The 25,391-nt window shown below is 43.7% G+C and overlaps 1 protein-coding gene across 2 annotated transcripts in view; it reads left to right on the top strand.

Annotated features, from left to right (window-relative positions):
* Window positions 1-25,391, top strand: part of PHLPP2 (PH domain and leucine rich repeat protein phosphatase 2) — an 82,185-nt gene that overhangs the window by 39,414 nt on the left and 17,380 nt on the right. For both annotated transcript variants that reach the window (XM_021093825.2, XM_021093823.2), the window contains 8 exons: window positions 3,848-3,973; window positions 6,266-6,420; window positions 10,027-10,173; window positions 10,643-10,873; window positions 12,105-12,307; window positions 17,740-17,800; window positions 21,484-21,579; window positions 22,690-22,845. In XM_021093825.2, the coding sequence (XP_020949484.1) occupies window positions 3,848-3,973; window positions 6,266-6,420; window positions 10,027-10,173; window positions 10,643-10,873; window positions 12,105-12,307; window positions 17,740-17,800; window positions 21,484-21,579; window positions 22,690-22,845 (1,175 nt within the window). The remainder of the gene's footprint in view (window positions 1-3,847; window positions 3,974-6,265; window positions 6,421-10,026; window positions 10,174-10,642; window positions 10,874-12,104; window positions 12,308-17,739; window positions 17,801-21,483; window positions 21,580-22,689; window positions 22,846-25,391) is intronic.

Below are 25,391 nucleotides of genomic sequence, written 5' to 3'. Positions count from 1 at the left end.
GGTGGAACATGCTGGAGGATACCATGAGAAAAAGAATGCATATATATGCGTAACTGGGTCACTTTGCTGTGCAGGAGAAATTGGCAGAACATTGTAAATCAACTATAATAAAAAAAATTTAAAAGAAAAAGACAAACAACTGTAGTGATAGAGTGTAGTGTACAGCTCTGTTCATTTATAAAAATCCACCAAATCATTCACTTAGAATTTGTGAATTAAAAAAAAATAATACGCGTGGAGTTCCCACTGTGGCACAACAGGACATATGTTCAATTCCCGGACCAGCACAGCAGGTTAAAGCATCCTGCATTGCTGCAGCTATGGCATAGGTCGCACCTGCAGCTCGGATCTGATCCCTGGCCTGGGAACTCCATATGCCGTGGGGCAGTCGAAAAAGGAAAAAAAAATCCACAAATTTTATGTAAGTTGCACTATAATAAAACTTGCCTCCCCCTAAAAACTTTAATGTGCAAAAGTATTAATAGGGAGAGAGAGGCTTGCCACAAAATGATGAAGGGAACGTTTCATGGTGAATATTTAATAATTCTGAAATTGTACATGTATTACAATGTAGTCTCAACATGCATAATACAAAACTTGTAATAATTACTCAGGAGTTGACAAATTAACTTCTAGTGGGAGATTTACAAACCTTTTTCAGTATTTGACAGTATTTGTTTTTTTTCTGTGTCAAACATCCCATAGTAAAATATTTAAAAGCAAGGATTGTTCTAAAGCAATTAATATCTATTCTTCAACAAGATCCTTTATTCTATTTATTTATTTATTTTTTGTCTTCTTTAGGGTCACACCCGCAGCATATGGAAGTTCCCAGGCTAGGGGTCTAATCAGAGTTGTAGCCACCGGCCTACACCACAGCCACAGCAATACCAGATCCGAGCCGCATCTGCCACCTACACAACAGCTCATGGCCACACCAGATCCTCAACCCACCAAGTGAGGCCAGGGATCGAACCTGCAACCTCATGGTTCCTAGTCAGATTCGTTTCCTCTGCGCCACGACGGGAACTCCAAGATCCTTTATTTTGACACATACTCATTGAAATGCAGTGATTTATTACTAATGAAAAATGACCATGTTGTAAGGACCACCATTGAATGTTTTGAATATTATTTAATTTTATTGGATCTTTCTAATATGGTTCTTTTTTGCTGTATTTTGTGTTTCTGTCATTTGGTTCAGTCTTTACTTGGCCCCCGAAATCTAATGATTTATGAATATAATAACTTGGAAGGTTCCAGCGGAGTCGCCAAGATTCAGTAGCTATGATATAGCAGAGGGAGATGTCAAAGACCTAAGTGGTTCCATAACTATAAAAAGACTTCATCCTAAATCAGAGCTCTTCAGCTTGGCTTGTTGAAGACAGTTGATGCGTTGTGATTCCCTACAATGGGAATGGGGGAATTTTTTGCCTCTTTACTCAGGCCTGGTGAAAGAGGTTTCAACAGGACTCCAGAGAGCCTTGAGTAGGTCCCCTGCAGTAAGGGGGACATCGTGGACTGGTGTCCTGCCTTCTGACCAGGAAGTCTACAGGACAAGAGATAGGCCACCAGCTGGTTAGGTGACAGAGCAAAGAGTTTAACTCATGTTGGGATCATGGTGAACTCCTTGGGCTTGTCACTGTGTAACCCAGATGGGTGGAGAGACAGCAGGAGGTGTTGGGTGGATGGGTGGATTCTCTTAGAACAAGTCTGGCGGGGCCACGTGGAGGGGCAGACAGGCTGCGCTGGAGGACGGGCTGTCATTGGACCTCCAGATTTCTTCAGGTCTCAGGAGGGAGTGGTCAGCTGCTGGAGTAGCATGTGTTAGCCCCACTAGGGGAGAGGGCATCACTGGTTGGATTGGGGCGTGGGGTATCCAAAGAGCCCTGCAGAGGACCCAGAGAGGGTGAAGTCAAGTTCTGACCTTGCCGGTCTCCTGAGAACCTTTGGGCTGGCATCTCTGCTGTCCCACTCCAACGCTGCAGGGGGTCAGAAATGGCTTCTAGCTCAGCACCTAGTAAGTAAGGGAGGAGGTGAGTCCACAAAGCAGCCAGGGCACCCCTTGCAGGCAGGCAGCTACCTCTGGTGTAGCCCACTGGTGGAGGAAAGGGGGGAGCAGCCTTACCTTTGAAGTAGAAAGCTTGGCTTTTATCATGTGGGCCTGCAGACTCTCCTGTTCTGAAACAGGGACTTGTACTTGCTAAGCTGGGCATGCCCACATCTTGCTCCTGAAGCCCCATGGGGTCCCTACCCTCAGTGACTCTGTCCTTGACTGCCCTGTTCACACCTCAGACCACCCACCCCTGTACCCTTCCAAGCCCGTACCCTGCTTTATTTTTCTTCACATGACTCCTTCTGTATTTTATCATGTTGTGCTAGATCATGTCACCCGTTTTGTGTTAGTGTTGGTCCCTCTCAAATGTACCCTCCATCGAAGGCAGAGCGTTTGTTGTTTTTGCCCCTGCTATATGTTCTCAGCACCCACAGCAGTAAAACTTACTCATTCAACAGATATTTGATGACCACACTGAGGCTAATTTGTGACTTAAAGTGTAATAAATAAATTTACTTAAGATTATAGCCCATGAGTCCTACTCCTTCAGTATACCTGTTAAATAAGTATTGCTTTGGGTTTTTTTCTAAACAGCTTTGTTGAGATTTAATTCATAATTATAATTAACCCATTTAAATGTACAACTCATTGGCTTTTAGTATATTCAAAGTTGTGTAACAGTCACCACAGTCAGTTTTGGAATATTTTCATGATCCTGAAAAGAAATCCTGCACTGCTGAGCCATCATCTCCCCATTCCTTCTCCAGGCGCCCTGAATTTACTTTCTCATTCTATAGATTTGTTGATTCTGCACATGTCATATAAGTGGAATCATACAGTGTGTGGTTCTTTGTGATTGGCTTCTTTCACTTAGCACAGGGTTTTCACGGTTCATGTGTGTTGTGCATATCAGTATTTTATTCCTGTTTGTGGATGAGTAATATTCCATTGCAGGCGAGCACTACGTTGTATGAAAGTCTATACGTTTACCCATTGTTGAACATTTCGATTATTTCTACTTTCGGATGTATGAATAACGCTGCTGTAATTCACATACAGGTTTTGTGTGGATGCCTGTTTTCTTGGGTATATGGATAGCAGTGACATTGCTGGGCCACACGGTAACTGTATATTTAACCTTTGGAGAAACTGCCAGACTGTTTTCCAAAGTGGCTGTCCCATTTTACCTTCCCACCAGCAGTGTATAAGGGTTCCATTTTCTCTGCATCTTTGCTAATACTTTTTTTTTTTTTTTTTTTTTGTCTTTTTGTCTTTTCTAGGGCTGCACCTGTGGCATATGGAGGTTCCCAGGCTAGGGGTCCAATCGGAGCTGTAGCCTCTGGCCTACGCCAGAGCCACAGCAATGGGGGATCTGTGCCGCGTCTGTGACCTACACCACAGCTCACGGCAACGCCAGATCCTTAACCCACTGAGCGCGGCCAGGGGTCAAACCCGCAACCTCATGGTTCCTAGTCGGATTCATTAACCACTGCACCATGACGGAAACTCCTGCTAATACTTTTTATGCAACACGTATCTGTGATTTTGATTTTAGCTGTCCTAATGGATGTGACATGGTAGCTTGTGGTTTTTGACTTGCATTTATCTAATAACTAATGATGTAAAACCTCATTTCATGTGATTACTGGCTGTTCCTCTGTCTTCTTAGGAGAAATATCTATTCAGATCCTTTGCTGACTTTAAAAATTTGAGTTGTTTGTCTTGTTATTGTCTTTCGATTTTTGTTTGGGATTTTTAAAAATGGATGTTTTGTTCCCTCCCTTTCTCCAGGTAGAAGAAGTGAAGCGACGTCAGTTCTCCCTTGCATTCAGCTCAGCTGGAGCCCAAGCTCAGACCTATCACGTCAGCTTTGAGACGCTGGCTGAGTACCAGAGATGGCAGCGGCAGGCATCCAAGGTGAGAAGCTGTCAGACTTCCTGATAGGGAGATAAGAGCCGAGAAATCCAACAGAAATGTATTTTAAAACTGAATTCACTCCCAAGAAATCAAATTATAATTCTTCTTCTTCTGGGCTTTTTTTTCTTTTTAGGGCTGCACCTGGGGCATATGAAAGTTCCCAGGCTAGGGGTCGAATTGAAGCTATAGCTGCTGGCCTGCACCACAGCCACAGCAATAAGGGATCCGAGCTGTATCTGTGACCTATACCCCAGCTCACAGCAATAATGGATTCTTTGTCGTTGTTGTTGTTTTCTGTCTTTTTAGGGCTGCACCTGTGGCAAATGGAGGTTCCCAGGCTAGGGGACGAATCAGAGCTGTAGCTGCGGCCTATGCCACAGCCACAGCAATGTGGAATCCGAGCCATGCCTGCAACCTATGCCACAACTCATGGCAACGCTGGATCCTTAACCCACTGAGCAAGGCCAGGGATCGAACCCGCAACCTCATGGTTCCTAGTCGGATTCGTTAACCACTGAGCCACGACGGGAACTCCCTCTAGTGCTGGATTCCTAACCCACTGAGTGAGACCAGGGATTGAACTCACATCCTCATGGATACTAGTTGGCTTTGTTTCTGCTGCGCCATGACAGAAACTCCCTGCATTATAATTCTTATGCACATCACGCCAGGTCTTTCTGAGCACACAGTGAATGAAATGGAGTTCTCCCAGGTCCTTAACTTAGTATTTGTATTTGCATAGTACAGAATGCTTTCAGAAGTGTTTTGGGGTGCATTTACCTTTATACCATCTTGTGAGGAAGGTACAGCCTGAAAGATATGAGACACAATGAGATTCAGGAGTTTCTGCTGTGGCACAGTGGGTTATGGATCCAGCATTGCAGCAGCTGTGGTGTAGGTCTCAGTGGCACCTCGGGTTCCATCCTTGGCCTGTGAATATGCCGTGGGTGTGGCCCCCCCCCCAAAAAAAGAGGGACAATGAGATGCATTTGACTGTCCCTCAACCATAGTGGTCAGTGATTCCCAGCCTAGTGCTAGTGTATATATTTTGCACAGCTTTGATGAACCACTTTAAGTTGGAACTTAGTGATGGGACATGACCTGTGATCCTGTCACAAACTGTTATTCCTGTGTGCTGAGGATAATAGGCTTTTCAGCATAATTTCTGCTTTCTTAGCCTTTAAAGATGAAGTGCTCTTAAATTATATTGCATTTTCCAAGTTCTCTTATTCTTGCCAACTTTGCAGAATTTAAACACATTTTTCTTTATCAAGCTAGGTAGTTGCATAAAGGATAGTTTCATTATAATGACATGCCTTCAAAACATGTATGCCTTTTGCAGTGATATTTTATTTGTTTTAGATGCATTGTCACAGCCCTTGTTTTATTGGCATACTATTACAGCAGTATAAACCCTGTTTTGGTTTTATTGAATTTTCTGCACTTGCGGTAATAAAAGCTGCTCTGAATAAAATTAGTTTTGATTTTAAATAGCCAGTCCATTCTTTGCCCTTATAAAGAGAAATTAATATTTTTGCAGCACCTTTTGCACACTAAGCAGCATGCTGTGTGCATGATTATTTAATTTTATCCTCATGACAGATGAAGGAACTGTACAAGTAAGGAGCAGAACTTATGTGGCTGCAAAAGGTCAGTGTTTTTCAGTATCATACTCCCTCCTCGAGTTTTGTGCAGTTTTTTGGAATCATCTTTTTTTTTTTTTTTTTTCTTTCTGTCTTTTTAGGGCTGCATCCGTGGCATATGGAGGTTCCCAGGCTAGGGGTCTAGTTGGAGCTGTAGCTACTGGCCTATGCCAGAGCCACAGCAATGCGGGATCCAAGCCACAGCTGTGACCTACACCACAGCTCATGGCAACATCAGATCCTGAACCCACTGAGCAAGGCCAGGGATCGAACCTGCATCCTCATGGCTGCCAGTCAGGTTCATTAACCACTGAGCCACAACGGGAACTCCTGGAATCATCTTAACTTTACTTCCCGTGTGAAGTGTCCATCTTTATGATTGGGTTTTTTTTTTTTTTTTTTTTTTTTTAACCTTTTACTTGTAGACACTTTGCAGCTTAGACCTCTCTGTTTTTCAAGCAGCTTATGGTGTTAGGAAAAAGTGAAAAATCATCTGATTCTTCTAAACGGGTGGTTGGGTTTCAGGACCTTTCTTTTCTTTCCCATCTTTTTGATTGGCGCCTTTTTGTTATAAACGCCGTTCTGTCCTCCGCTGGGTGACAGACGTTCACGGCTGGCTCAGATGGCTCTTCTCTTTGACCTTGTCCAGGTGGTGTCCCAGCGCATCAGTACAGTCGACCTCTCGTGTCACAGCCTTGAGGAGGTTCCCGAGCATCTCTTCTACAGTCAAGATATCACCTACCTCAACTTGCGACACAACTTCATGCAATTAGAAAGACCAGGAGGCCTTGACACTTTCTACAAGTATGTGGGGCATAGGTGTCCAGACTGACTTGTTACCAAAACCGGTCGTACTCAATCCCTGTAAGCGAACGTGCTTACCATCATATATATGTTTGAAAAAAGGATGTAAGATTTTTTTCTTCGCACAGTCTTCCTTCTTCCTTTGTCCCCCCCATATAAGAGACGTTAGATGCAAAGGTTCTGTTATGGAGGCAAGATTGAGCTGCCCTTGATCTGGATAATCTTTTTATATAAGTCCTTGACAGCGATGCTTGATCTGCAGCCAGAGTAAATTGAGAGATTCCATATATGGGAAGTTTTTGAATCAAAAGTTTCAAACTTAAATAACTTAAAGGAAATAGGGCTAATTTCAAGAATTCCCTTCCTAGGATAGGGCTTTTATCTTTCTTTTGCACCTGCTCCTGCCAACTCTCAAGCCTTTGTCAGCTGTGAAACCTCTCTTCTAATAAAGGAGCCATTTCAGTTCTAAGGGACAATGACCCATATATTTTTCCATCTCCTTTGTTAGAATATATTCCCCATCCCCGCCCTCCACCCATTTCACCTCCTTCCTCCCTTTGAAAATAGGTGGAAGTGAATAAATATATGGTGTAAGTGATTGTCTGGGTTTCTCTTGGGGAGGGGAGAAATTGGAAATAAAAGTGTTCAAATTGCATCGTGATTAAAAAGATAACTGCACATTAAAATGAATTTTTTTTTTTTTTTTTGTCTTTTTGTCTTTTTTGTTGTTGTTGTTGCTATCTCTTGGGCCGCTTCCGCGGCATATGGAGGTTCCCAGGCTAGGGGTTGAATCGGAGCTGTAGCCACCGGCCTACGCCAGAGCCACAGCAATGCGGGATCCGAGCCGCGTCTGCAACCTACACCACAGCTCACGGCAACGCCGGATCGTTAACCCACTGAGCAAGGGCAGGGACCGAACCCGCGACCTCATGGTTCCTAGTCGGATTCGTTAACCACTGCGCCACCACGGGAACTCCATAAAATGAAATATTTTACATACTTCCTTAATAACTAGTACTTCTAGAATAATTTTCAGAAAGCATGATTTTTTTCATTCTTTTTTTAAAATATTATTTTTCATCATGGTCTCTTCCAGGAGATCGGGTACAGTTCCCTGTGCTGTATGGGGGACCTTGTTGCTTATCCATTCTAAATGTAATAGTTTGGATCTACTAACCCCTAAACTCCCCATCCATCCCACTCCCCGCCACCACCTCCCTTGGCAAACACAAAACTTCTGTATGTCTGTGAATTTGTTTCTGTTTTGTAAATAGGTTCATTTGTGCCGTATTTTAGATTCCGCATGTAAGTGATATGATGTGGTATTTGTCTTTCTCTTTTTGACTTCCTTCACTTAGTGTGATGTTCTCTGGTTGCATCCATGTTGCAGTGAATGGCATTACCTCATTGTTTTTATGGCTGAGTAGTATTCCATTGTATGTATGTACCACATCTTAATCCATTCATCTGTTGATGGACATTTAGGTTGTTTCCATGTCTTGGCTATTGTGGGGTAGTGCTGCTATGAATATAGGGATGCATTATCTTTTTGAATTATAGTTTTGTCCAGATGTATGCCCAGGAGTGGAGTTGCTGGATCATGTGGTAGTTCTCTATTTAACTTTCTGAGGAACCGCCATACTGTTTTCCATAGTGGTTGTACCAATTTACATTCCTACCAACAGTGTAGGAGGGTTTCCTTTTCTCCACACCCTCCCCAGCATTTCCTCTTTGTAGACTTATTAATAATGGCCATTCTGACTGGTGCGAGGTGGGTACCTCATTGTAGTTTTGATTTGCATTTCTCTAATAATTAGCAATGTTGAACTTTTTTTTTTTTTTTTTTAAGGGCTGCACCTGCAGCATGTGAAAGTTCCAGGGCTATAGATTGAATTGGAGCTGCAGCTGCTGGCCTACACCATAACCACAGCAATGTGGGATCCAGGCCGCACCTGCGACCTACACCACAGCTCATGACAATGCCAGATCCTTAACCCACTGAGCAGGGCCAGGGATCGAACCTACAATGTCATGGATACTAGTGAGGTTCATTACTGCTGAGCCACAATGGGAACTCCAGCATTGTTGAGCATCTTTTCATGTGCCTACTGACCATCTGTATGTCTTCTTTGGAGAAATGTCTACTTAAGTCTTCTGCCCATTTTTCAGTTGGGTTGTGTTTTGTTGATATTTTTGTTGTTGAGTTGTATAAGTTGTTTGTATGTTTTGGAGATTAAGCCCTTGTCGATTGCATCATTTGCAGTTATTTTCTCCCATTCTGTAGGTTGTCTTTTTGTTTTATTATTTCCTTTGCTGTGTAAAAGCTTGTAAGTTTGAGTAGGTCCCAATTGTTTATTTTTGTTTTTATTTCTGTTGCCTTGGTAGACTGACCTAAAAAAGACAGTTGTATGGTTTACGTTAGAGAATGTTTTATCTATGTTCTTTTCTAAGAGTTGTATGGTGCCATATCTTACGTCTTTTTTTTTTTTTTTTTTAATTTTTTCTTTTTAGGACATCACCCACAGCATATGGAAGTTCCTGGGCTGGAAGTCAAATCAGAGCTGCAGCTGCCAGCCTACGCCACAGCCACAGCAACTCTGGATCTGAGCAGCATCTGCAACCTACACTGCATCTTGCAGCAATGCCAGGTCCTTAACTCAGTGAGGCCAGGGATTGAACCCACATCGTCATGGACATTATGTCATGTTCCTAACCCACTGGGCCACAGTGGGAACTCCTGTGGTGTCATGTCTTATGTTTTAGTCTTTAGGCCATTTTGAGTTTATTTTTGTGCATGATGTGAGGGTGTGTTCTAATTTCATTGATTTACATGCAAAGAGAGCATATGATTTTTCTCTTACCTGTTTTGCAGAGTTTTTCAAATATAAGCCTATGTTTAGTAATGAGATTTTTTTTTTGTCTTTTTTTTTTTTTTTTGCCTTTTGTAGGGCCGCTCCCGTGGCATATGGAGGTTCCCAGGCTAGGGGTTCAATCGGAGCTGTAGCCACCAGCCTACACCAGAGCCACAGCAACTGGGGATCTGAGCTGGGTCTGTGACCTACACCATAGCTCATGGCAACGCCGGATCCTTAACCCACTGAGCAAGGGCAGGGATCGAACCCGCAACCTCATGGTTCCTAGTCAGATTCATTAACCACTGCGCCACGATGGGAACTCCTCAAGTGGCTTTTGAGCCAACATAATTTCATTACAAAATAAGACGCTGCTTATAATGGGATTTGACCGACAGGTTTGTTAGCTTTTCCTGTATCCATGAGTTGATTATGTTGTTAGGCTTTTGTATCTTGCGTGTAGAAATTCAGTAAGGGAAAAGATTCGAAGCATGTCAGTATGACTTGATACAAAGTAGTTGTACGACGGTGAGCTTTTTGAGATATTTTGCCTTTTTAAAGATGTGAGAGAAGAGCTCCCGGCCTGGTTTCCTTCATAGCTTGGACTGGCTGTCAGTCATCTTAGCGTCTGTGCCACACATGCTGTTAGGCACATACTGAGTGCTCAGTAGTTAATTTGCAGAGCAGAACTTTTGATGGACCTTTAAAATAGATTACTTTTCATTCAATAGTACATTGTGCCTTTGCTTTTTAGATTTTCTCAGTTGAAGGGCCTGAACTTGTCCCATAATAAGCTTGGGTTATTTCCCGTGTTGTTATGTGAGATTTCCACCCTGACCGAGCTCAACCTTTCCTGTAACGGATTCCACGACCTGCCGAGTCAGATTGGCAATCTGCTAAAGTAAGTATATGACTTTTTTTTTTCCTAGATTCATCTTCTCCTTTATTTTCAGAGTAAGGAACTCATCTGGCATTTGGAATGAAGGTAGTTCTGTGAGCTCTTGAAGTGAAATAAATCATGGAATGACGAGGATGCTAGTCAGCAGCAGTTAGCTTGCCTGCAGTGGTGACTGGTCCTTCAGTTTTAACAGCAGAGGCTCTTAACATCCCCCTTTGATGTCAGAGGGACCATCCACGTTGCTTATGCATAAGTCATCTTATTAAGTCTCTTTTTTTAAATTTAATTTTAATTGGAGTATGGTTGATTTGTATGCTTGTATTAGTTTATCAAGTCTCTTTAGATAGACTTGGGGCTTTTTTATCGTTATCGGATTCATGATAAATTCATGACAAGTCAAAATCCCTAATTCTAGTTCTAATCCATTCCAATTAAAACCTTTCATAAAGTTGTTTTGTTTTTTTTCTCACAGTCTTCAAACCCTCTGTCTTGATGGCAACTTTCTGACTACTTTACCTGAAGAACTGGGAAATCTGCAACAGCTTTCTTCCCTGGGAATTTCCTTCAACAACTTTAGTCAAATTCCTGAGGTGTATGAGAAACTTACCATGTTAGATAAAGTGGTGATGGCAGGAAATCGACTGGAAGTCCTAGACCTGGGGCTGCTGAACCGGATGAGCCACATCAAACATGTGGATTTCAGGTAAGGCGGTTCTCCATGTACCTTCCTTTAACTGGGCCTCTGATGGGCTTTCACGTTCTCTTTTTATGAAGACTTTTTAAAACAGTAGCGTTTTGAGACAGTATGTGTTTTCAAAGCTGTAGTAAAGCTTCATTTTTCACTCAGTGGCAGAGAAATTGCAAAGGAGGCAGATGTACGGGTAGAGACTGTGGAATTGACCAAGGTTTTTCTGACTTAACCCTCCCAGCAACATCTTATGAGAACTCCCACTTTCTCACATCCTTACCAGTGGTGGATTTTAGCAGTCTTTTTTCTTATGGTCAGTGTAGTAGGTAAAAAACAGCATTTCATTGTTTTCAGCAACATTTATTATGAGCGATGCTGAGTATCTTTTTGTATGTGTATTGGTAGTTTGTATTTTTCCATCAGCTTGACCATTTTTCTGTGGAATCATTGGACTTCTTGATAGCCTTGTATCATGATTAAAATGGTAACAGTTTTACTACTAATAATTTTTAGCAGAGTCTTATTCTCTATTTATTATCGTTTCCTAAAGGAAGCTAGTAAAATGTTAAAAGGGAAGCTAGGATGTTCTGTCATTTACACTAAGCCATTGATGCCCCTTGTAAAGACACAGTAACAGAAAAATTTATTGAAATACAGGAAAAGGAGATGGGCCTGCGTGCATTAAATCCCACGCTTGTATAGAAGAGAACAAAGTTGTCGTTTTAGGTCATTCTCCCTTGAACTATTCTGTATAGATACAGATTCTTTTCCTCCCCATTAACTACTGCCCTGGGGCTCCGCCCTGCAGAGAATAAGCAGAGCAGCGAGAGGAAGTATGGCTGCTTCCGTTTGCTCTTGACAGGGTACCTCAGGCCTGTTCGGCTCCTCACCAGCCCGAAAGGTTACGTTCGTCTTCTTGTTCCTTTGTCTGCTCCCTCCTCCCTGCCCAACCTTCCTAGGTATTTGGATGCACGTTTTCAGCTGTGAACACAGCCCCCTCTCCTGTCTCTTTATTTAATTTGTACATGTGTTTGCCAATCTGAATGGTCTCTAACTCAGTTTATAAACAAAGAACTCAAGGTACAATGCTGTGTGGTTATTTTACTTAGTCCCTTGCAAAATGGGGCAAATAGTGAAATTCCTAAGTTGTTAAGGAAAGAGAAAAAAAGTCTCATACTTTGATTTTTCTTTTGGTAGGCACATTTAGTATTTATTTCTAATGATTTTCTTATTTCTGAATGTTAAGGATGAACCACCTGAAAACCATGGTTATTGAGAACCTGGAGGGAAATAAGTACATCACCCACATGGATTTGCGGGACAATCAGCTGACCGACTTAGATCTCAGCTCCTTGTGCAACTTGGAGCAGCTGCATTGTGAGCGGAACCAGCTGAGGGAGCTGACGCTCAGTGGCTTCTCCCTTCGAACGCTCTACGCCAGTTCCAACAGTGAGTTCTCAGCCCAGCCCCCTGTTTTCCTTCTTGCAGCTCTTGTCTGAGCTTTCCGGGCACAGTGGCATCTGGGGTGTTCCTCAGCCACTCTGAGAAGTGGAATTTGAGGTTCATTGAGACCCTGCTTTAGGTTTTGCTGTCAACACTTCAGTGGCTGAGTTATGCATAAATAGAGATTGCAGGAGACTTTGAGAGTCACTAAGTGAATGTAATAATAAGGGGTATTTTGCAAAATGACAGGAGGTTAGGCAGGCATGATCAAAAGAAAGTAATAGTCTGAAACAAGGGTTGGCCAGCTACAGCCCCAGGGCTAAATCTGGCTTACCATCTGTTTTTCTATGGCCCGTAAGGAATGGATTTTTTACATTTTACATTTAAAGGTTGTTGTGTTTGAAAAAAAAAATCGAAGGAAGAATAATTTTGACCTGGGAAAGTTATATGAAATTTAAATTTACGTGAATAAAGTTTGATGGGAACACACCCACATTCATTTTTTTACATATTAACCGCTCTTATGTTACGCTGGCAAAACTGAGTAGTTGTAAGAGAGACCCCATGGTCCATAAAGGCCAAAATATTTACTAAATATTTAAACCTTTACAGGAAAGCTTTGCCAGTCTGGTCTGAAACCTTGTGCTGACTCAGTTCTGGAATGAAAAGCCCCTCATTTCAATATTGATTTACCCCAGAATTTTTTTTTGTTTGTTTGTTTTTTGTTTTTTGGTCTTTTTGTCTTTTGGAGGCCGCACCCGCGGCATATGGAGGTTCCCAGGCTAGGGATCGAATCGGAGCTGTAGCCACCCGCCTACACCAGAGCCACAGCAACACCAGATCTGAGCCACATCTGTGACCTACACCACAGCTCATGGCAACGCTGGATCCTTAATCCACTGAGCAAGGCCAGGGATTGAACCTGAAACCTCATGGCTCCTAGTCAGATTTGTTTCCACTGCACCACGACAGGAACTCTGTCATTTGCCCCAGAAATATTTTTCAGTGTAAAGGGCTTCATGTTTGTTGAGCTTGTTCTATTTATAGAGTTCTTTTTTTTTTTTTTTTCTTCCTTTTTCCTTTTTGGCCTCTCTGCCGCATATAGAGCTTCTGGGCCAGAGATAAGATCTGAGCCGCAGTTATGACCTAAGCCGCAGCTGTGGCAATGCCAGGTACTTAACCCACTGTGCCAGGCTGGGGATCAAACCCACATCCTAGCGCTCCCAAGACCCGCCAATCCCGTTGCGCCATGGTAGGAGTCCTGTTTATAGAGAGCTCTTTACCAAAGAAGCTATACCGTTGACACTAGAACAACATGGGTTTAAATTGCACAGCTCCCCTTATCCACGGATATTTTTCAGTAGTAAATACAGTTGATGCTTGAACAACACAGGGTTTCCACACAGTGGAATATCTGAGTGTAACTTTACAGTCATCAGCCTTCTGTATGGGCAATTCCATATCTGTAGATTCAGCCAACCACAAATTGCATTGTACTGAAGTAGTTACTTATTTGTATATAAGTTCTGCGCATGTGTTCAACTGCATGGAGGGTACTGATAACCCCGCATTGTTCAAAGATCAACTGTAATTACTTTTTCTGTGTTTAAAGGAGAAAAAGAAAAGATGTTCAGTTTTACCACGTGTCAGAAAAATCCATGTTTAGATATTACCATTTTATACTCCTCAGTAAAACTAATAATGGGAAGCGCTTATTGAAGAGGTAGAAAAGCAACAGGTCTCACACACTGCGAGGGTGGTTGGTACAACCACCATGGAGTACAGTATGATGGAGCTAGAGAAGACCCAGATGCACAGAGCCCGTATTCGAGCAGCTCTGCTGCTGTGGTATCGGCCGGCAGCTGCAGCTCTGATTCAACCCCTAGCCTGGGAACTTCCATATGCCACAGGTACGGCCCTAAAAAAGCAAAAACAAAAGCCAAACAAAAAAAAAAAAAAAGAGAGAGAATATTGCACAGCAATGGACATGATTGTGTCTTAATATTGATAAATCTCAGGAATTTTTTGAGCAAAAAATAGAAAGTGTGTGTTTTGATTTCCTGCAGTTAAAGAACAATGCAGTTAAAGGAAAGGTCCTCTTGAAACAGGAGTTCCCATCCTGGCGCAGTGGAAATGACTCCAGCTAGGAACCATGAGGTTGCAGGTTCGATCCCTGGCCTCACTCAGCAGGTTAAGGATCTGGCGTAGCTGTGGCTGTGGTGTAGGCTGGGAGCTGTAGCTCCAATTAGACCCCTAGCCTGGGAGCCTCCATATGCTGCGGGTGCAGCCCTAAACAAAAGCAAAAAAAAGAAAGAAAGAAAGGAAAAACAAACAGAAAGGGGTCTATGAATTCTTCATTCTTAAAGCCTGTGGATTTAGGGTGAGATGCCAAGACCTATTACTCCTCCATGGCAGTGATTTGCTTTTTGCCAATTAGGTTCAGACAATTCTTGGTTTTGTGACTTATTTTTTAAAATTGTATTCTCTTTTTTGATACTCTTGTGACATATTAGTCTGATTTTTGGAGAGAGTAATTATATTCAGGCTTTTGTTACTTGGGTTGGTGGTCAAGAATAAACATAAATGAGGCTTGCTTTCCTCATTTTTTAACCATCTGTGAGGCATTCAGGATTCGGTGGTTGAGTACACATGATAGTTATATCAATTTTTAAAACACACAAAAGTCTTGCTTTCTTAGCTATAAGTATGCCATGGCCATGCGAAAGAATCTATGGGAATGATAAAAATCATATTCCAGATGATGTTTGCCTCTTGGTATGTGCAGTGTTTTAATTCTTAAAAAAAAAAAAAAAAAAAAAAGTCTGAAGCATTTAAGGCAGACTGTGAAGATTTGTTAAAAGCCAGATGATGGGTGCAGGAGTGTTCATTACTTTATTCACTTTACTTTTCTGTATGGCTAAAATATATTTTTAGGATAAAAGATGGTTAAGGATTTCTCTCTGTTACCTTTTATCATGTTTTAGAAGCTTCAGATAGTAGCTTAGATTAATTGCTTAGGTCGGAAGAGTGTCAGGTGTTTGCTGATTCGTGCCGGTTGTAGATCCTGTGAGATGGAGGTAGGTCTTTGGCACGGAAATGCTTATTTCCAGGCCTACTCTCCATTCTGAGTATATCTAGATAATCCAAATGGCCCCCTCGGAAAAGGCCACTGACAGGCAGTCCTTCTGGGTAGTTTCTGTCGCAGGACTGTAAATGGGGCTTGTCTGAAGTCAGCTCCTCAGTTCACAGAATCCATAAATACCACAGCCTGGAAGAATTCACACCAACACTTGAAATTTTGAAACTCCAGAAGTAGAGAACTCAGCTTTGCCAAAGAATGTATCCAAATGGTCCATTAACACAGGGAGAGGCGCTCGCTGGTCAGGAGGATGTGAACCTGTAGTGTGCCAACCCCACTGCACACCTACCAGAATGACTAGAATGAAGAAGGCCCAAAATACCAGGGTCGGTTGTTGGGCATGTATGTAGGTGCAACCACTTTGGGAAACTGCACAGTAGTATCTACTAAAGTCACACATATGCACCTTCTCGTCTCAGTGCTTCCTCTCCTAAGCTTGTATTCAACGTAAGTGCTTAAGTTAGTCCTCAAAAGATATGGACAAAATATTCCTGAAGGCCCTCTTCATAGTACCCCCAAACTGGCCAAGACTAAAATGCCCACCCACTCTCCTGTGGGTAAATAAGGCACAGTATTGCCACAGAAAAACTTTTGTGCAGCCATGAGATGAATGAGCTGCTACCAAAACCAGTCATAGGAACACATATCTCACAAACACAGTGTTCAGTGAATGAAACCAGACCAAAAAAATTTACCTACTGAATGTGTATATTTATATAAACCGGCAAAAGTAATCTGTATGTGGGGTAGTGACTGAGGGAGGAGGCTGAGGGAAATTTGGGGGCAGCTGTACTGTTCTGTTTCTTGATCTGAGTACTCATTGTACCAGTATGTTCTTTTTGCAAAAATTTCATAGATCTATACATTTAAGATTGGTGCATTTTGGAGTTCCCGTCGTGGCGCAGTGGTTAACGAATCCGACTAGGAACCATGAGGTTGCGGGTTCAATCCCTGCCCTTGCTCAGGGGGTTAAGGATCAGGTGTTGCCATGAGCTGTGGTGCAGGTTGCAGACACGGCTCGGATCCCGCGTTGCTGTGGCTCTGGCGTAGGCCGGTGGCTACAGCTCCGATTCAACCCCTAGCCTGGGAACCTCCATGTGCCAAGGGAGCAGCCCAAGAAATAGCAAAAAGACAAAAAAAAAAAAAAGATTGGTGCATTTTTCTGTATCTATGTTTTACTTTTTTTTTTTTTTTTTCTTTTTACGCTGCACCTGCAGCATATGGAAGTTTCCCAGCTAGGGTTTGAATCAAAGCTGCACCGTGGGCCTACACCACAGCAACACTGGATCCAAGCCGAATCTGTGACCTGTGCAGCAGCTTGTGCCAATGCCGGATCTTTAAATCCACTGATCGAGGCCAGGGATTGAACCTGGATCCTCACAGAGACAACATCGGGTCTTTAACCTACTGAACCACAAGGGGAACTCCATGTTTTACTTTAACTAAAAATTAAAGTGTTGTCAGTAAAAATCCAGTTATGAATTTTTTTTTTTTTTTGTCTTTTTTTGCCATTTCTTTGGGCCGCTCCCGCGGCATGTGGAGGTTCCCAGGCTAAGGGTCGAATCGGAGCTGTAGCCGCCAGCCTACTCCAGAGCCACAGCAGCGCGGGATCCGAGCTGCATCTGCAACCTACACCACAGCTCACGGCAACGCTGGATCCTTAACCCACTGAGCAAGGGCAGGGACCGAACCCGCAACCTCATGGTTCCTAGTCGGATTCGTTAACCACTGCGCCACGACGGGAACTCCCAAAATCCACTTATTAATTTTTTAAGTTAAAAAACCAATAGTTAGTGTTTACCAGCTGCCTGATGGGCTGTGGATCTGGTGCAGCAGCAAGGTCCTTCATTTAGTTGCTGTATTTGGTTTTCAAATTGGGGTCAAGTGGTTAAAGTTAGTGTGGTTACCCAGTGGCTTTTATCTTTAGTTCGTCTCAGTAGATGACATCAGTTGTCATCAGCCCCTGCCCCAGCGCCCCCCATTTACTCTTGGTTACATTCTTTTTTTTTTCTTTTTAGGGCTGAACCTGCAGCATACGGAAGTTCCTAGGGGTCGAACGGGAGCTGTAGCTGCCGGCCACAACCACAGCCACAGCAACACGGGATCCGAGCCACGTCTGCGCCCTACACCACAGCTCACAGCAACGCTTGGATCCTTAACCCACTGAGCGAGGCCAGGGATCAAACCCACGTCCTCATGGATACTAGTCGGATTCGCTTCCGCTGAGCCATGATGGGAACTCCTTCGGTTACGTTCTTTTTCAGAGAATGTCACTAACCCCTATTTGTTTTCTGATCAGGGCTGACAGCAGTGAATGTCTATCCAGTGCCCAGTCTGCTCACTTCTCTAGAACTCTCCCGGTGAGTGTGTCTCATGAGGGTGGTGCCTATTTGATTCCTAATATTGATTATTCCTAATATTCCTAATATTGAAAGTGTGTGGGCATTTTGGCAGTGTTGAGGTACAAGAAATCTAAATATGTTGAAATGTTCAAATAACCTGGAAAAGGGCAAAAGGTTGAATAGAGGAATAAGTTTAATGGCCAGACTATGTATTTAAATCAAAGGTCCTCTTAAATCAGAAAGGTGCCTCTAAATTACTCATTGTTAAAGTTGGTGGATTTAGATTGAGTTGCAAACACCTATTACCCCTCCTTGGTAGTGAGTTCCTTTTTCTTATTCGAATCAGATAAGTTTTGGGTTTTAAGGACTTAAAAATCAGTTGTCTTAATTTTTTTTTTTCTTTGCTTTTGTAGTGCCACACCTGCAGCATATGGAGGTTCCCAGGCTAGGGGTCTAATCGGAGCTGTAGCCACTGGCCTACACCACAGCCACAGCAACACCAGATCCAAACCACATCTTCGACCTACACCACAGCTCCCGGCAACACCAGATCCTTAACCCACTGAGCGAGGCCAGGGATCGAACCCTCAACCTCGTGGTTCCTAGTCAGTTTGTTTCTGCTTTGCCATGATAGGAATTCCAGTTGTCTTAATTTTTTTGATGTTCTTGTGATCTATGTCGATCTGATTTTCAGAGAGCTATTAATTATAATCAGGGTCTTGTTTCTTCTCTTGGTAGTCAGGAAGAAACAGGAATGAGGTTTGCTTTGTTTCCTTCATTTACTTTTTACCCTGTGTCAGGCATTCAGGAGTCAGTGGCTGAGTTTTACAGTCTAGTGGAGAATTGGACAATCAAACAAGCAGTAAGAGGGCAGCATCATAAGCACTGGGAGCATAAAGGGCTGGGAGCAGGTGAAGGGGCAGTGAACAGAGTCCTGTATGGTCAGGGTTGTCACAAAAATTCAACGAGACAGTAGATGGAAAATACGGAGCATAGTGCCTGGCATAAAGTAGTCTCAAGAAATATTAGCTGTGATAGCGAGGTTTCTTTTCTTCCTGATACTTTATCATCATTATTATTAAGCTATTGTCCTAGATTCCCTTCCATCCATCTCTTTGTGTCCTATCTTCCCAGCAAAACCCCAGCATAGATCAAGACTAAGATTTACCTTCCCCACTGAGCTTGAGCATTACTGAAGCAAGTCACATGGACACCACTCCAGATTCACAGTTTCCAGCCTCGTCTCTAGTGTTTCCTCCATCAGCTCCTTTCAGGGTCCGGGTTCTGATCCCGCTTGGCTTGTCTCAGCTCCAGCTCTTCTCTGTAGAGCTCAGCTTCCCCCGTGACTGAGACTTAGAGGCCACCGTGGGTGGTCTCCTTCCGGTTCCCACCCCCTTGCTTAAATTCATGTAGATTCACATCCGTTCTCAGCCTCTCTCCTGTGCTGCAGGCCTCTGCCCTTGATCCCTTCCCCTCTCACTGCCTGGACCTTGCACTAGTCCTCCTCCTCCCCTGTCACACGTGGTTGGGGTTTTTCTTTTTCTGTCCGCGCGCTCATCTCCTCTGTCTTAACAAACAGAAAGCGTTCCCTTTATCTTCCACACCCTCTAGCTGCGATCTAGTCCCCCATCCCCTTTTGGTCCAATTTCTCAAGAGTTGTTTGCATTTGTTGGCTCAGTTCCCTGGTTCCATTTGTTCAGCCCACCGCAAGTGCCTTTAGCCCTCCTCCTGTGGACCCGTCCGCGTTGACATTGCTCATCTCGCTCTCTTTTCTTCAGACCTGCTGTTTCCTTGGCTGGCCCTTGCAGCGCAGGCCCCTTTGACCGGTCCTTCTGCCTCTTTTCCATGCTCCTCTTCCTTCGCTAAGCCCTTAAAGGTCGGTTATGCCAGGGTCTGTTCTTGGCCCACTCCCTTCTCATCTGACACGATCCTATCACTCCGATGATTTCACTCCACATCAGTGTCATCAGCAGCCGCCCAGGCCCCCTTCTTTCCACCTCAGACCTATGTGCCCAGTCCGCCCCTCTCCATGTACCTCAGATAGGGGCAAAATTAAAGGCATCATCCACCCTTCTGCTCCCACTTTACCTTGTGCATCTCGTGTCTGTTTCAGCTTTGGGCATTGTCAGAAGTCGGTCAGATCCAGATGGCCAGCGCTGAAATGCAGGATTCCCAACCTCATTTGGAGCTTATCAGTCCTCTCTCTGGAGAGGATTTTTCTCCCTGGTCATCTAGGCTGAAGCCTGAATGTGACTTGAGTCTTCCCTCTGCTCTGCTCCCATGTCTACTCCATCTCCAAGTCAGGCTTTTTGCTCTTCAATGCTTCTGGCCCCCCACCTTTCCAGGCATCGCACCTCTCATGGAGGCCCTTGTCATTTCTGTCTGCAATTCTGTAGCAGCCTCCTGATCACTCTTCCTTCTCCTGCTCTAACCACCTCAACCAGTTCTCTGCTTTTTAAGTGCATAATTGACGTTGTCCTCCGCTGCTCACAGACCTTCCTTTGACCCCCCCCCTGCACTAGCAGGATAAGGTCACAATCTCCCAGACACGACTAGATCTTTCCAGCCTTGTTTCTTTCCACCCTCTGCCCCGGCATCACTGGGTGGCTCAGTCTTCCCTTGCTTCTGGGCTCAGCTCCTGCTTGTTCGCCTCAGGTCATTGTACAACATTCTACCCCCACAGTCATATTTCTTCAGGAACTTGCCTCAGTCCATTTCAGGCCACATGCTTCCTTCACGGAGCAGTCAGAGCATTTCTCTTACAGCGTGTGTTTCATTTTGCCTCATCCTCTTGATCTATAGATCCATAGATGCTTTGAGGCTTGGAGAAGCTAAGTAACATCTGAAAATAAAATTCCTGGAGTTCCCGTCGTGGCGCAGTGGTTAATGAATCCGACTAGGAACCATGAGGTTGCGGGTTCGGTCCCTGCCCTTGCTCAGTGGGTTAACGGTCCGGCGTTGCCATGAGCTGTGGTGTAGGTTGCAAATGCGGCTCGGATCCCGCGTTGCTGTGGCTCTGGCGTAGGCCGGTGGCTACAGCTCCGATTCAACCCCTAGCCTGGGAACCTCCATATGCCACGGGAGCGGCCCAAGAAATAGCAACAACAACAACAATAACAACAAAAAGACAAAAGACAAAAAAAAAAAAAAAATTCCTTTGACTGAGTATCTGCCTGGCAGCTCTGCTAAATATTTGAATTTGAAGATTAAATGATCTGGAACCTCCTCCCCACTAGTTTTCTTTTGTCCCTGCTTCCTCACCTTTAATTATTTGGTTCATTTTCCTCAGAATTTGCTTCTCTTCTCCCCCGGTTATTACCTGGGGAACTCCCCCTTGTCTTTGGAGATGTGTTGAAAATGCCTCTTCTTCCGTTAAGTCCTTCCTCCCCTCGCCCTCGCCCCGTCCCACCACCTCGTGCCTTTCCACCGTGGAAAGCCCTTGTGTGTTCATCGGGCAGGAAGCACAGTTGACCCAGTGTCAGGCTTGTGTATGTACTTGTCTCTCTCCACCTTTCCATCAGTGACATTCCTTGAGCACCTACTGTGTACCAGGCAGCGCACCAGGGGTGCCTTGGGGGCAATGCTTCTGCCCTCAGGGAGCTCAGAGGCTTGTGAAATGGAATGAGATACGTAACAGAGTAGTGAAATGGAAAGAGTTGCACTCGTCGTCTTAAATATTGCCTGTAATTTATTTTCTGCAGAAACCTGCTAGAGTGTGTCCCTGACTGGGCCTGTGAAGCGAAGAAGTTAGAAATATTAGATGTGAGCCATAACCTTCTGACCGAGGTTCCTATGAGGTATGTGTGTGTTAATGTATGTTACCTGTGTACTTATTTTCCTAGATTGGGGTTGCCTTTCAATGGTCCTTTCCATCATGTGTTCAATAAATATTGAGTATCTCCTGAGAGCAGGGCGTCCTGAGTGCCGTAAGACGTACAGTAATGTCTCAGGCATGGTCTTGGCCCACAAGGAATGTAGAAAGCGCATAGTTGAGGTGGCTTGTGCAGGTCACTGTGATAAAATGTTACAAGAGTTGCTGACGTAGGCTGGTGACAGGACAGTGGTAACAGCCCATTTGTATTGGATGATTTATTATGAGCTGGGCAATGTTCTAAGAACTTTACTTTTGTTATCTTATTTAATCCTGTATCAATCTCATTTTATAGGTGCTGTTATTTTCATCTTACAAATAAGGAAACTAAACCTTAGCATGGTTAGGTAACTTGCCCAAGGTGTCACTTAACTAGAATAGCAGCTGGTATTTGGATGTGGTCCTTCTTACTCCAAAGCCTCACTCTTAGTCACTGTGCTGTATAAATAAAAGGTTTTAGAAATGCAGAACTTTGAGTAATTAGAGAATGCTCCATGGAGCAGGCCTCTTTGAATTGACCTGTATAAGACGGTGGCGTTTGTGTATGTGGAGGAAAAGATAAAGGTCTTGGGGGCTGGGGTGGTATATTACAAAGTACCGAGATTATTGCTTAGTGGAGCCTTGGTAGCATAGGAGGTATGAACACCACCTCGGAGTCAGACCTTAATTCACATCCCGACTGTACCATTTACCACATTGGATGTGAGATCTTTGGCAAATCAAAGTCACGTAACCTATCCGAACGTCAGAATTAAATGGCCTGGATGTTTTAAGCACTGAATAAGTAGCAGTTTTTGTCGTGGGATGTGTGTTTTCATTAACTCACCTTTCCCAGAGTGACCTGAATGGCTTCCTGGTGGGTGGCGGGTGAACATATGGTCCTGCTGCCTTCTTGGCGCAGGTGCCTGTCGAGGAGGATACTGTCTAGAAGACCACGTTCCTGCTAGTTTCCTGGCTTCAGCTAATAACCAAGGGCAGACTCAGGAAAAGAGATGTAAGTCAGATTTTTGTTGTGTCTTTGTGCTCCTCCCCGTAGGATCCTTAGTAGCTTGAGTCTTAGGAAACTAATGTTGGGCCACAATCACGTGCAGAACCTCCCAGCACTGGTGGAGCACATCCCTCTCGAGGTGTTGGATATTCAGCATAACTTGTTCACCAGGCTGCCGGAGACCCTCTTCTCGAAGGCCTTAAAGTAAGTGCTGTCGATTTCATTCAGAAGAACAGGGTCGTTGTCTAAGCAAACTGCCTGGACTTGGTGTTGGAGTGACCTTTGCAACTACCCTTGCAGAGTGTTTACCTCGTGGTCCAGCTGTGGGTGGAGACTTATTTGCAGTTCGTAAGGAATCAAATAGGACCCTGTCTTAGGACAACTGAGAAGTTGAACTAACCATCAAATACTTGGAAGTTATGGTATTGTAAGCAGGTTTAAACACGTTGGAAAGGTTTGGGCTTTCATCTCAGAAAAGGAACACAGGTTGTGATCTTCGAAGAGAGATTGCAGCGATTTGATACAGCCTTTGGGGGCAGTTTTCAGCATCTCCATTAGCGAGAAAAGGACATACCACTGAAGTTAATTTAGTTTTCGCTTCTAGCTTTACAAGCTTTCATTAAGTTACATTCCTTATTTGTGGGGCTCTTTTACTTCCTACTTTGAAAACTGTGCATTTCAGTGTAACGTTGCTCCAAAAGTATTATTTGCTTTCTCATCGTAAATTAACAAATAGATAGGATGTCTTCCTATTTTAATACCCATAATCAGGTTTATTTAACATGTGTGTCACCATTAAATGAAAGCTAGTTTTTAATTATAGTTTTCTGCAGTATGAAGAAGGCAGTATTGTCTTCAATTTAGACAGAGAAAGCACAGATAAGCAGTAGTAATTTAGCATGAGGCTGCAGGAGGCATACAAAAAGCACTTAGCCCACAAGTGTCTGCCTTGTTCTTTTGTTTGGCAGCTTATTCATCTCTTAACATATAGTATGCTTGGTTGCATTTTCTTAAAAAATGAAATCTTTGGAAATGCTTTTTTTTTAATCTTTTTAGGGCTACACCCGCAGCATATGGAGGTTCCTAGGCTAGGGGTCAAATTGGAGCTATAGCTGCTGGACTACACCACAGCAACTCGGAATCTGAGCGGCGTCTGCAATCTACACCACAGTTCACGGCAATGCTGGATCCTTAACCCACTGGGGGAGGCCAGGGATCAAACCTGCATTCTCATGGATCCTAGTCAGATTTGTTTCCACTGAGCCACAACGGGAAATCCTAAAATCTTTGGAAATTCTAAAAAATATTTGAGGAAAATTTTCTTTTGGGAAAGTTTATGTGGAGTCTTAGTGCAGTAACATTTATTAATTAACAAGTATTTGGGGAACTCCCGTCGTGGTGCACCTTTTAAAAAGTGTTACATAAAGAATGCAACTGAAATCAAGATTTCATTCATTGGAGTTCCCATCGTGGTGCAGCGGAAATGAATCCGACTAGGAACCATGAGGGTGTAGGTTTGCTCCCTGGCCTCGCTCGGTGGGTTAAAGATCTGGTGTTGCTGTGAGCTATGGTGTAGGTCACAGACACAGCTCGGATCCCGCGTTGCTGTGGCTCTGGTGTCGGCCTGCAGCTGTAGCTCTGATTCAACTCCTAGCCTGGGAACCTCCATATGCTGAGGGGGTGACCCTAAAAAGCAAAAAAAAAAAAAAAAAATGTTAATGATGCATTACAGTGTGTTTCATTCTGATGAGCGTCTGAATAAAATTAGTTTACAACCTTAGATTCGATAGTTGTTACCCAGCAGTTGTAGCATCCTGTCAATAATACCTGATACAAACTCTGCACAGAGCACTGTGGGACATACAGAGACACAGACAGACACCATCAACCACTTGAAAGCTAATCAGCAAAGTGGATCACACAGTTTGAAGAATTAAGATCACACAAGTTTAATAATGTTAGCTGCCTTTTATTGAGCATGTTCTATTTGTACCAAACACCATGCTAGGCAAGTGTTGAAAATCATCCTACGATGTACCTATTAGATTGGTGAAAATGAAGAGGACTTCCGGTGCTCGGTGCTGACAAAGGTGTGAGCAGACACCTTCTTATGTCCTTCCTGTGGAGGTGTAGTTGGGTAGAGCCTTCCTGAGGCCAAATCAATTTGCCACACATCTTAACGATATGTCTAGCCTCAGACCCTTCATGGTTTGCTTCTGGGGATGTAGCCCAAACAAATAATTGGATGAAGACTCAAAGGCGCTCATTCCAGTGTCTGTAGTAGCAAATGCTGGACATAGCCTGTAGGCCCCCACTTAGGGGGATTGGCTAAATAAATATGATTCTGTTAGAATGACAAAACTTTTTCTTTTTTTTTCTTTTTTTTTTTTTTTTTTTGTCTTTTTAGGACTGCATCCCGGCATATGAAGGTCCGAGGCTAGGGGCCGAATCAACTGTAGCCACTGGCTTACACACACCACAGTCACAGCAAGGTGGGATCCGAGCTGCCTCTGTGACCTACACAGCTCACAGCAACACCAGATCTTTAACTCACTGAGCAAGGCCAGGGATCAAACCTGTGTCCTCATGGATACTAGTCAGATCCGTTTCCGCTGAGCCACGACGGGAACGCCGACGAAACTTTTTCTAAAGAGTGTCTTCATAGTTCGGATATTTGTGAATGTGATGCTCAACAGCATCCTTTTGGTAGGCATCCAGACAGTGAGATGTGAAGCTGGGTTAGAATCGGG

Source organism: Sus scrofa, chromosome 6 (assembly GCF_054392235.1).
Source record: "Sus scrofa isolate SSC_HxYL_T2T_F1_AM1 chromosome 6, Sscrofa_HxYL_maternal_Yorkshire_Landrace_v2.0, whole genome shotgun sequence".
Lineage (NCBI taxonomy): Eukaryota > Metazoa > Chordata > Mammalia > Artiodactyla > Suidae > Sus > Sus scrofa.
This window is presented reverse-complemented; position numbering and strand designations above follow the sequence as displayed.